At 41.8% G+C, this 12,550-nt stretch overlaps 1 protein-coding gene across 1 annotated transcript in view; it reads left to right on the forward strand.

Moving 5' to 3' along the window:
• Positions 1 to 12,550, forward strand: part of BLTP3A (bridge-like lipid transfer protein family member 3A) — a 77,022-nt gene that overhangs the window by 35,781 nt on the left and 28,691 nt on the right. The window contains exons 5-8 of the mRNA XM_002697198.7: positions 7,455 to 7,644; positions 8,094 to 8,234; positions 8,656 to 8,826; positions 9,738 to 9,927. Coding sequence (XP_002697244.2) covers positions 7,455 to 7,644; positions 8,094 to 8,234; positions 8,656 to 8,826; positions 9,738 to 9,927 — 692 coding nt within the window. The remainder of the gene's footprint in view (positions 1 to 7,454; positions 7,645 to 8,093; positions 8,235 to 8,655; positions 8,827 to 9,737; positions 9,928 to 12,550) is intronic.

Below are 12,550 nucleotides of genomic sequence, written 5' to 3' on the forward strand. Positions count from 1 at the left end.
CTTCCAAAGAACACCCAGGGCTGATCTCTTTTAGAATGGACTGGTTGGATCTCCTTGCAGTCCAAGGGACTCTCAAGAGTCTTCTCCAACACCACAGTTCAAAAGCATCAATTCTTCGGCGCTCAGCTTTCTTCACAGTCCAACTCTCACATCTGTACATGACCACTGGAAAAGCCATAGCCTTGACTAGATGGACCTTGTTGGCAAATTAATGTCTCTGCTTTTGAGTATGCTATCTAGGTTGGTCATAACTTTCCTTCTAAGGAGTAAGCATCTTTTAATTTCATGGCTGCAATCACTATCTGCAGTGATTTTGGATCCCAGAAAAATAAAGTCTGACAGTGTTTCCACTGTTTCCCCATCTGTTTCCCCTGAAGTGATGGGACCAGATGCCATGATCTTAGTTTTCTGAATGTTGAGCTTTAAGCCAACTTTTTCGCCATCCTCTTTCACTTTCTTCAAGAGGCTTTTTAGTTCCTCTTCACTTTCTGCCATAAGAGTGGTGTCATCTGCATATCTGAGGTTATTAATATTTCTCCCAGAAATCTTGATTCCAGCTTGTGCATCTTCCAGCCCGGCGTTTCTCATGATGTGAACTGCATATAAGTTAAATAAGCAGGGTGACAATATACAGCCTTGACGTTCTCCTTTTCCTATTTGGAACCAGTCTGTTGTTCCATGTCCAGTTCTAACTGTTGCTTCCTGACCTGCATACAGGTTTCTCAAGAGGCACGTCAGGTGGTCTGGTATTCCCATCTCTTTCAGAATTTTGAACAGTTTGTGGTGATCCACACAGTCAAAGGCTTTGGCATAGTCAATAAAGCAGAAATAGATGTTTTTCTGGAACTCTCTTGCTTTTTCAATAATCCAGCGGATGTTGGCAATTTGATCTCTGGTTCCTCTGCCTTTTTTATAACCAGCTTGAACATCTGGAAGTTCACGGTTCATGTATTGCTGAAGCCTGGCTTGGAGAATTTTGAGCATTACTTTACTAGCATGTGAGATGAGTGCAATTATGCAGTAGTTTGAGCATTCTTTGGCATTGCCTTTCTTTGGGATTGGAATGAAAACTGCCCTTTTCCAGTCCTGTGGCCACTGCTGAGTTTTCCAAATTTGCTGGCATATTGAGTGCAGCACTTTCACAGTATCACCTTTTAGGATTTGAAATAGCTCAGCTGAAATTCCATCACCTCCACTAGCTTTGTTTGTAGTGATACTTCCTAAGGACCACTTGACTTCACAATCCAGGATGTCTGGCTGTAGGGGAATGATCATACCATCATGATTATCTGTGCCATTAAGATCTTTTTTATACAGTTCTTCTGTGTATTCTTGCCACCTCTTCTTAATATCTTCTGCTTCTGTTAGGTCCATACTGTTTCTGTCTTTTATTGAGCCCATCTTTGCATGAAATGTTCCTTGGTATCTCTAATTTTCTTGAAGAGATCTCTGGTATTTCCAATTCTCTTGTTTTCCTCTATTTCTTTGCATTGATCACTGAAGAAGGCTTTCTTATCTCTCCTTGCTATTCTTTGGAATTCTGCATTCAAGTGGATATATCTTTCCTTTTCTCCTTTGCTTTTTGCTTCTCTCCTTTTCACAGTTATTTGAAAGGCCTCCTGAGACAGCCATTTTGCTTTTTTGCATTTCTGTTTTTTGGGGGATTGTCTTGATCCCTGTCTCCTGTACAGTGTCACGAACCTCCATCCATAGTTCATCAGGCACTCTATCAGATCTAGGCCCTTAAATCTATTTCTCACTTCCACTGTATAATCATAAGGGATTTGATTTAGGTCATACCTGAATGGTCTAGTGGTTTTCCCTACTTTCTTCAATTTCAGTCTGAATTTGGCAATGAGGAGTTCGTGATCTGAGCCACAGTCAGCTTCCGGTCTTGTCTTTGCTAACTGTATAGAGCTTCTCCGTCTTTGGCTGCAAAGAATATAATCAGTCTGATTTCAGTGTTGGCCATCTGGTGATGTCCATGTATAGATTCTTCTCTCGTGTTGTTGGAAGAAGGAGTTTGCTATGACCAGTGCATTCTCTTGGCAAAACTCTATTAGCCTTTGCCCTGCTTCATTCTGTACTCCAAGGCCAAATTTGCGTGTTACTCCAGGTGTTTCTTGACTTCCTACTTTTGCATTCCAGTCCCCTATAATGAAAGGGACATCTTTTTTGGGTGTTAGTTCTAGAAGGTCTTGTGGGTCTTCATAGAACCATTTAACTTCAGCTTCTTCAGTGTTACTGGTTGGGGCATAGACTTGGATTACTGTGATATTGAACGGTTTGCCTTGAAAACAAACAGAGATCATTCTGTTGTTTTTGAGATTGCATCCAAGTACTGCATTTCAAACTCTTGTTGACTATAATGACTACTCCATTTCGTCTAAGGGGTTCTTGCCCAGAGTAGTAGATATAATGGTCATGTGAATTAAATTCACCCATTCCCATCCATTTTAGTTCACTGATTCCTAAAATGTCAATGTTTACTCTTGCCATCTCCTGTTTGACCACTTCCAATTTGCCTTGATTCATAGACCTAACATTCCAGGTTCCTATGCAGTATTGCTCTTTACAGCATCAGACTTTCCTTCTATCACCAGTCACGTCCACAGCTGAGTGTTGTTTTTGCTTTGGCTCTGTCTCTTCATTCTTTCTGGAGTTATTTCTCCACTGATCTCCAGTAGCATACTGGACACCCACCAACCTGGGGAGTTCATCTTTCAGCGTTCTATCTTTTTGCCTTTTCATACTGTTTTAAGCCTTAGGCAACCATAAATGTACTTTCTGTATTTATTCTGATCATTTTGTATAGATGGAATAGTACATTATGTGGTCATTTGAGATTGGTGTCTTTCTCTTAACATAATGTTTTCAAGGTTCAGCTATGTTGTAGCATATATGAGTACTTTATTCCTTTTATGGCTGAACAACATTCTATTGTATGGATATACCACATTTTACTTATCCATTCATCAGTTGGTAGACATTTGATTTGTTTCCACTCTTTTTGCTAGCATATTTTAGAATATACTCCTGGGAGAGGGACTGCTAGGTCAAAGGGAAAATGCATTTGATAGACATTGCTAAATTTCCCTTTGTAAGGATTTTATAGTTTTGTGTTACCGCCAGCAATGTTTTGAGTTCTTGTTTTCTGGAAAACTTTGTTGTTATTGTTCAGTCACTCAGTCATGTCCGACTCTTTTTGACCCCATGGACCGCAGCATGCCAGGCTTTCCTGTCCTTCACTATCTCCTGGAGTTTGCTCAAACTCATGTCCATTGAGTTGGTGATGCCATCCAACCATCTCATCCTCTGTCATCCCCTTCTCCTCCTGTCCTCAATCTTTCCCAGCATCAGGGTCTTTTCCAATGAGTTGGCTCTTCCCATCATGTGGCCAAAGTTTTGGAGCTTCAGCTTCAGCATCATTCCTTTCAGTGGATATTCAAGGTTGATTTCCTTTAGGATTGATTGGTTTGATCTCCTTGAAAGGTCCAGGAACCTTGCCAACGGACAGTAATGTCAAACTTTAGGATTTTTGCCTAATCTAAAGATGACACATGGTATTTCTCTGTGGTTTCTTGGTCAAGTATATTGAGGTACATGGACAGGGAGGCCTGGCGTGCTGCAGACCAAGAATTGGACACGACTGAGTGACTGCACTGAACTGATTGAGGTACATAAATCATAAATGTGCAGCTTAGTGATTCTTTACAGTTAACACATCAAAAGTAGACCACTTCCAGAATCCCAAAAGCCTGCTGGGCCCTTCCTAGTCATACCCACCTCAAGGATAACTTTATCCTCATTTTTAATACCATACGTTCAGTTCAGTTCAGTTGCTCAGTCGTGTCCGACTCCTTGCGACCCCATGAATTGCAGCACGCCAGGCCTCCCTGTCTATCACCAACTCCTGGAGTTCACCCAAACTCATGTGCATCGAGTCGGTGATGCCATCCAGCCATCTCATCCTCTGTCGTCCACTTTTCCTCCTGCCCCCAATCCCTCCCAGCATCAGTCTTTTCCAATGAGTCAACTCTTTGCATGAGGTGGCCAAAGTACTGGAGTTTCAGCTTTAGCATCATTCCTTCCAAAGAACACCCAGGGCTGATCTCTTTTAGAATGGACTGGTTGGATCTCCTTGCAGTCCAAGGGACTCTCAAGAGTCTTCTCCAACACCACAGTTCAAAAGCATCAATTCTTCGGCGCTCAGCTTTCTTCACAGTCCAACTCTCACATCTGTACATGACCACTGGAAAAGCCATAGCCTTGACTAGATGGACCTTGTTGGCAAATTAATGTCTCTGCTTTTGAGTATGCTATCTAGGTTGGTCATAACTTTCCTTCTAAGGAGTAAGCATCTTTTAATTTCATGGCTGCAATCACTATCTGCAGTGATTTTGGATCCCAGAAAAATAAAGTCTGACAGTGTTTCCACTGTTTCCCCATCTGTTTCCCCTGAAGTGATGGGACCAGATGCCATGATCTTAGTTTTCTGAATGTTGAGCTTTAAGCCAACTTTTTCGCCATCCTCTTTCACTTTCTTCAAGAGGCTTTTTAGTTCCTCTTCACTTTCTGCCATAAGAGTGGTGTCATCTGCATATCTGAGGTTATTAATATTTCTCCCAGAAATCTTGATTCCAGCTTGTGCATCTTCCAGCCCGGCGTTTCTCATGATGTGAACTGCATATAAGTTAAATAAGCAGGGTGACAATATACAGCCTTGACGTTCTCCTTTTCCTATTTGGAACCAGTCTGTTGTTCCATGTCCAGTTCTAACTGTTGCTTCCTGACCTGCATACAGGTTTCTCAAGAGGCACGTCAGGTGGTCTGGTATTCCCATCTCTTTCAGAATTTTGAACAGTTTGTGGTGATCCACGCGGTCAAAGCCTTTGGCATAGTCAGTAAAGCAGAAATAGATGTTTTTCTGGAACTCTCTTGCTTTTTCAATGATCCAGTGGATGTTGGCAATTTGATCTCTGGTTCCTCTGCCTTTTCTAAAACCAGCTTGAAATCTGGAAGTTTACTCATTAGTTTCCCTATTTTTAAATTTATATAAATGTAATAATATAATACGTTGTCATTTGTATCTACATACTTTTAGCTCAGCATGATGTTTTTAAAAATCATCCATGTGGTTACCTGTAGTTATTTTTCATTAATCCTCATTACTATATGATATTCCATTACATGCCACAATTATCTATTCTGTTGTAGATGGACATTTCATTTGTTTCTACTTTCTGGCTATTTAGCATACTGTTGCTACATAGGACTGTCCTTTTTCATGAGTGTGGTAGTTAATACGTGACTTTATGCATTTGTCAAAACCTTGTATGTGTATCCTGCAAAGAATGATCTTTTCTATATGTAAGTTAAAAATTTAACTTTTAACTAAAGAAAAAAGAATAGTAATGCTATCAACATTCTTATGCATGCTTCTTAGTGAACATATGTACACATTTCTAATTTGTATGTATCTACAGTAAGTTGACTCCTTGGAAAAGACTCTGATGCTGGGAGGGATTGGGGGCAGGAGGAGAAGGGGACGACAGAAGATGAGATGGCTGGATGGCATCACTGACTCGATAGACGTGAGTCTGAGTGAACTCTGGGAGTTGGTGATGGACAGGGAGGCCTGACATGCTGCGATTCATGGGGTCGCAAAGAGTCGGACACGACTGAGCGACTGAACTGACCTGAACTGAACTGACAGTAGAGTTGCAGGGTCGTAGGCTATGCATATGTTCTGTTTTAGTTCATACTGCTGAACAGTTTTCCAAAGCACTTACACCAGTTTCGCCCCAGCAGTACATAAGCGTTCCATCTGTTAGCACTTAGTCTTGTCTCTCTTTTTATTCTAACCACCTAATAGTTGTGTCAAATTTTATTTTTAGTTTACATTTTTTGATGAGTTATTAGACTTTCAAATATCCTCTTTCATAAAGCATTGATGTTTTCTCCCATTTATTTTGGGGGTTATTTATATTTTTCTCTTTAATTTGTAGAAGTTCTTTTTATATTCTGGAAACAAGTCCTTGGTTACATACATGTATTACACATATCTTCTCTTACTGTGTAGGTGTCTTATCACTCCTAATGTTATTTTTTTATTGATCAGACATTATTCCACTGTGGTCCTATATATCTTTATTTCCCTTTATGGTTGGTGCTTTTTGTGTTTTATTTAAGGAATCTTTTCCTATCTCAAGGCGTGAAGATATTCTCCTATGTTTTCTTCTAGCTTTATTATTTGACCTTTCACATTTAGATCTACAGTCAATCTTGAAACTGGTTTTTTGTTCATTTGATGCAAGATGAAGGTCAACATTATTTTTTCTTTTTACGTTTAGCCTCAAACTGACCACGCACCGTTATTGAATTTTCCCTACTTCACTGTCATTTTTGTCCTGAATCAAATGACTCTCAGTGTAGTTTTGATACATGAGTGAGGTGGAACATCTTTTTATCTTTAATATCTATTTGCATTTATTTTTCTGTGAACTGTCCCTACTTTGTCCCATTTGTATTGGGCTATTGGTCTTTTTCTTTTCAGTTTTGTGAAACTCTTTCTATATTAGAGATATTAGCGCTTTGTGATATAAATTGCAGAGAGATATGTGTGTGTGTGTGTGTGTGTGTGTATTCAGTTTATAATTCCCAGACCTTTTTATCTGTTATAATGAAAACTGTGTCACTGGCATGTCAAGAATGTCTGTGTTTTCCATGTCTAGAAGGACTTTAAGGATGGCCTTCATTTCTCTACCTGCTGTTTTGGCCTCTGTGACGTACAGCTGTGCTCTCTGGGGTGGGTTTGACAGGCAGAGGTGGGTCTGTTCTTGACTTGATTTCACAGGGTTAAACCTCACGCTCATCTGGCTGTACCTCTTTCCTCTTTCACCGCTTTCACAGAGCATGTTCTGTCTTTGAAGACATTATTGAAACCGACTGTTTCCTTTCTGTAGTGATAATATCTCTCCTCACAGACAATAGTCAAATATTTATTCAGGTAGTTTGTGGACTTGGAAAATATTTTTTTCAACTTATTCTAACCAGAAGGAGATTGTTTCCAGGTCAACTCTTTCTTTTATTCCATTCTTAAAAAAGAAAAAGCTCATCAGAAAGAGTATTGCATCATCATAAAAATTTTAGAAATTTAAAAAATATAAAGCAGAAGTGGGAGGAGAGAACTTTGAAAAAACCGTCCACAGTTCTAGCATCTAAAGACAGGCATTATTAAAAGTCTTAAGTCTTCCATTATAAAGAGTATGTAGAGGGAATTCTCTGTTGTCCAGTGGTTAGGACTCAGCATTTTAACTGCCTGGGCCTGGGTTCAAACCCCCTGTTAGGAAACTAGGATCCTGCAAGGCATGGGACAACCAGAAAAGGAAAAAGGTGTGCTAATGCCAAAGTCTCACATGGTCCTGAATATTGATCTGCCTTGTTTGTCCTAGTGAGTATGGCTTTGCTGAGAAGGTGGTGGAGGGGATGTTCATCATGGTCAACTCCATCACCATCAAGATTCACTCCAAGGCCTTCCACGCTTCTTTTGAATTGTGGCAGCTCCAGGGCTATAGTGTCAACCCCAATTGGCAGCAGAGTGACCTCCGCTTCACCCGCATCACTGACCCACACCGAGGAGAGGTGACAGCCCTGCCATTGCAAGGGGGGGAGGATGGGAGGGTTCAAAGGATTCATTAAAAAAAATTTTTTATTTTAATTGGGGAATAATTGTTCTACAGTATTGTGTTAGTTTCTGCCATGCATCAATGTGAATCAGCCTTAGGTATACACATGTCCCCTCCTTTAACCTCCCTCCCACCTTCCACTCCATCCCAGCCTTCTAGCTCCCTGTGTCATATAGCAAATTCCCAATGACTGTACTCCTGTCTTGGGTCAAAGGCTTCCCCATTCTTGGGAGCCCAAGAAGCCCTTTTCCTCATCTAAGAATTTGTGATGCACTGCCTTCTGTGAGCAGGGTCCCAGCTAAGAATGGTGGGGTCTCTGCCTCGATAGTCTTGTCCCCTTGGACTTCCTGCCTCTTGATTAATTTCATCCACAACGTTAAGGGATTTTACTTTTTTTCCTTCTAGGTTTTAACATTTAAGGAAATAACTTGGCAAACACTTCGAATTGAGGCAGATGCTACAGACAATGGTGACCAGGACCCAGTCAGCACTCCGTTGAGGCTGATTACCAACCAAGGCAGGATCCAGATAGCCCTCAAGAGAAGAGTGAGTGTGTTCTCTGTCCTCACGAAAACGTCCATCTTTTGTTCTCCCAGACAGTGCTGGAGTTGGTGTTTCCTCCTCTTCGTGTGTTATTGGCCCCTGAAATGACATTTGAAAGGGGAGGACCTGCAGTTCAGTGTTGCACAAAATCTACTATTGAGGGAACATGTCTATTTCCATCATTTTAATTTTGGAAATAGCAATTTTTACCTGTATATGGGGACATAGGCAGTTGATTATTACTGCTTTTTGTTAATCACAGAAAACTTTTGTAGTCTGGTAAGAAATTAACTCTCCAAAGTACTTGATATTTTCTTGTATTGAGGATTGAAAAGCCATCTCTGAAATTTGTTGGGCAGTACTCACTTTAAGGAGTTGGGATGGTACCAGATGTGGAAGCCTGTGTTCTCTGTGACCCCTCCAGACCAAAGATTGCAATGTGATAGCCTCCAAGCTGATGTTCCTGTTGGATGACCTGCTCTGGGTGCTAACGGACTCGCAGCTCAAGGCTATGATGAAATATGCAGAGTCACTGAGTGAGGCCATGGAGAAGGCTGCCCAGCAGAGAAAGACCCTGGCCCCTGAACCTATACAGGTTAGAGGTGAAACAGAGACCCTTGGTGGTGGTGGGGAGATGGCAGGCCAGACCTAATTCACACCAGCATAGGTGGAGCCTGGATTTTGTTCCGCTTATTTGGGAGAATGTGTCATTCACTTCTATGTGTGCATAGGCTCTGCCTGTGCCTTTATCCAGTATTCTCTTCATTTGGTGCCTCTAGTGTGTTAGGTGTACAGTGCTGGCCACTGGAAAGCCTCTTGTTCCTGACCCTGGAGCTCTTGCTGTCTTAAAATATGGACCATAAACAAGTAGTTACAATATGATGTGACAAGTGCTATAATAGAGGTAAATAGTGTGCCAAACACAAAGCAGAGGGATCCTGGGCTGAGAGAGGGTACTTAGGGAAGACTTCTTGGAGGAGGTGTTTTAGCATCAGTCAGGTAAGTTCTGGGTGGGAGGGAAGCTTAGAAAGCAGTTCAAATGTCAAAACAGGACTCTGACAGTTACTAGATTAATTAATTATTGGCTTCTTTGGATTCTTTGGGTTGTTTAGACGGGACAGACCTATGTGAGCTACCAGGCGTACCGTTATGAGGGGCATCACTGTACCTTAGGAAAGACTTAATGGGCTAGAAGTAAAAAGATGTGTGTTTATTTATATGAATGTAATACCATATATAATTGTTATCATTATCACATAGAAAAGCAAATGAAGTGCCACCATATAAAGAAACAAGTGTAAAATTCTTCAAGGCTATAAAAGTGAAAACTTAGGAGATATTACTATTCAGTGTATAATAAAGTATATGTGATTAAAACGAATGATTATGAGAGGGAAGGGACATCTTATCAAATTGTGATTTTCTTCAGGCTGAACTAAAGCTTAAAGAAGGCCAGCAAGGACGCTGTCCGGGTCTGGACGTCTTGCTTTTCTCTGTCACACATAGATCACCCCACCTGCCCCCAGCGCCCAACAGTCCTGGGCCCAGGCGTTTGGTGGCAGCCAGGGCAGCAGCAGCAGCAGCCGCCTCGGCCAGTACTTTGAGAAATTTGACGTGAAAGAGTCCTCCTACCATCTGCTCATCTCGCGCCTGGACCTGCACGTCGTGTGTGATGACAGCCAGTCCCGAGAGCCAGGTATCCTGCGAGGCCGACCTGGGTGGGCGGCCCATCACTGCCTGCAGCTCTGGGGGATGGAAGGCTCTTTCCAGACTCTGTTGGGGTATTTTGTTGGCTTCCCATATCACAGCCCTCCTCAGGTCTCAGCGCTCCTGGGGCAGCTCTCTGTTACTGCTTGTCAGCCTTTAGGGTCCAACAGAACCGCCTGAGAGGCAGTAAAATACAGGGGCTGGGCCTCTTCCCAGACCTCACCAAATCGGAATCCTCTGGGATAGAGCCCAAGCAGTGTATCCTTTTTTTTCCCTCCCTAGTGGGCATTGCTGACCACTGTTATAAGCTTTCCAGAGGGTAAATTCAACTATTGGAAACCTCAGAATTTTCAGATCTTTGAGTCAGTTTATATATAAATGTGTTCTTCCCAAGCAGAGAGGTTACAGTGTGTTCTTGTCATACTTTTTCATCCATTAGAGCAATTGTTATTAAACACACATACACGTTTATTCAGAATGAAAAGTAATTGACTCATTGCTTTCCTTTATAAGTCTTAGGAAAATCCCTTCACTTCTCTGAGTTTCTTCATTTGTGAACTTGAATTAAATCATTTCTTACTCACAGGTTGTATCAGGCTCAAATGAGTTAATATACTGAACTTGGAGGGCCTTAATCATAGGCCAGTGTTTGGATTATTAGTTCTCTGCTGCTGGTTCCGTCAGTTCTCCTTGCTCCCCCTTGGCTCCCCTTTGCTGCCAGCTCTGGGTTTAGATGCTGTCATGTGGTAGCTGGTTCTCTGGCTGCCTTATCGTCTCTGGAGGTTGTGTTTGCCTCTTCATGAGACTTAGACTCACCTTCCTTGGAGGAACCTACCTTTTATTCCTGGGTCACCAAGCTGCATTGCCGCTTGCTCTGCTCTGCCTTGGTGTTGAAAGGACTTAGCCTCTCTGCACTCCCACGATGAAAGAGCTGAAGGAGCAGTGACAGGGTAAAGATGGCTTCTGCCACTCACTGGTTTGCTACCCACTCATTTTGAAGGTTCTTTGCTAAACCAATTATTATTTTGTTCGGTTATTTCTTCCAAGTGTTACTATGAAGACTTTGGAGTTTTGTTTTGTTATGATTCCTTTCAGAAATCTTTATTAAAAATACATTTGGAGAGTTTCATCCTCTTGCTAGATGAGGGTGTAGAGCCCTGTCTTCTTCCTGTAGCAGGGTTCTGTAATCCACACTAAGATGTGAATGGCTAGCCCTCCCTGAAGCCCCCATTTATTTATGAAGCTGAATTAATCTACTCGGTGGATTTTAGGGACATTTTCCATGAGACAGAGGGAGAACGCCCAGCCAACCATACCCAGGCGTGGCATATGACTGTGTGAAAGGCCAAGGAACATGAGGAGTTCTTGTGACTTTGATTCTTCCCCTTGGATTTGGGAAGAAAGGAGAAGGAAGAACCGTGTTATAGGAAGGGCTCTAAGGTTGTCTGGAGTTGTCCTGGTCAGTATGGCAGCCACTAGCCACTAATGGGCACTTGAAATATGGGCTGATCCAAATTGAGTGAAGTTTTGTTTTGCCATGCCATACAGCGTGTGGCATCTTAGTTCTCCAACCAGGGATCAAACCCATGCCCCCTGCGTTGGAAACATGGAGTCTTAACCACTGGACCACCAGGCAAGTCCTGCTGATCCAAACCCCACAAGTGTAACATACATGTGGGATTTCAAAGATATAGTACAAAAAAAGACGCAGAATACCTTGGTAATTATTTTCATATTGATTGCATGTTAAGTAATAATATTTGGAGTATGTTGGTTTAAAGTGTAATAATAAAATTATTTTTACTTTTTGAAAGAAAACCTTTTTAATGTAGCTACTAGAAAATTTTTAATTATGTGGCTTATGTTACATTTCTATTGGATAACATTGCTGTAAGAGCTCCAGGAGTTGGTGATGGACAGGGAGGCCTGGAGTGCTGTGATTCATGGGGTCGCAAAGAGTCGGACATGACTGAGCGACTGAACTAAATTGAATTGAGAACTCTCTGTCCAATATGGTAGCAAATAGAGAGAGACGTGTGGCTATTTAAATTAAAATCAAAATTAAATAAAGTTAAAAATTCAGTTCCTCATTTGCGGCAGTCACATTACAAGTAATCTGTGGACCCTAGGTGGCGTGACAAAGAGTCGGACACGACTGAGCGCCTGAACTGACTGATGAACCCTAGAAGATGTCCATCATCACAGAAAGTTCTTTTGGACAGTGCTGCTCTAGGGATCGGCTATATCTGTCAGCTTTTTCTTTAAGGACACTATAGCCTGGATGTTGGGGCCTCTGACTAACACACTTATCTATCCCTTGGTACTGGAGGTGATGTTGTTGGAAACTTTGTAGGTCATTGAGGACAGGGTGGCTTGGGGTGGGGCAGCACTGTCTCTTAAAATCAAACTGGAGCAGCTTCCAGGAGGAGGTGAGTTGTTGATGAGGAAAAGAGTGTCATTTGCCTCTTTAATTATTTCCCTCAGGTTAGGGGCTGTGAGCCAAAGCTTTCTTTATCTCTCTTCAGGGTAGGCTATCCTCTTCCCACCATCTCACTAGAGAATTTTAGTCATTTATATACACTATTTACTATTTGTCACCTATGATTATGTGT

Source organism: Bos taurus, chromosome 23 (genome assembly GCF_002263795.3).
Source record: "Bos taurus isolate L1 Dominette 01449 registration number 42190680 breed Hereford chromosome 23, ARS-UCD2.0, whole genome shotgun sequence".
Classification (NCBI taxonomy): Eukaryota; Metazoa; Chordata; class Mammalia; order Artiodactyla; family Bovidae; genus Bos; species Bos taurus.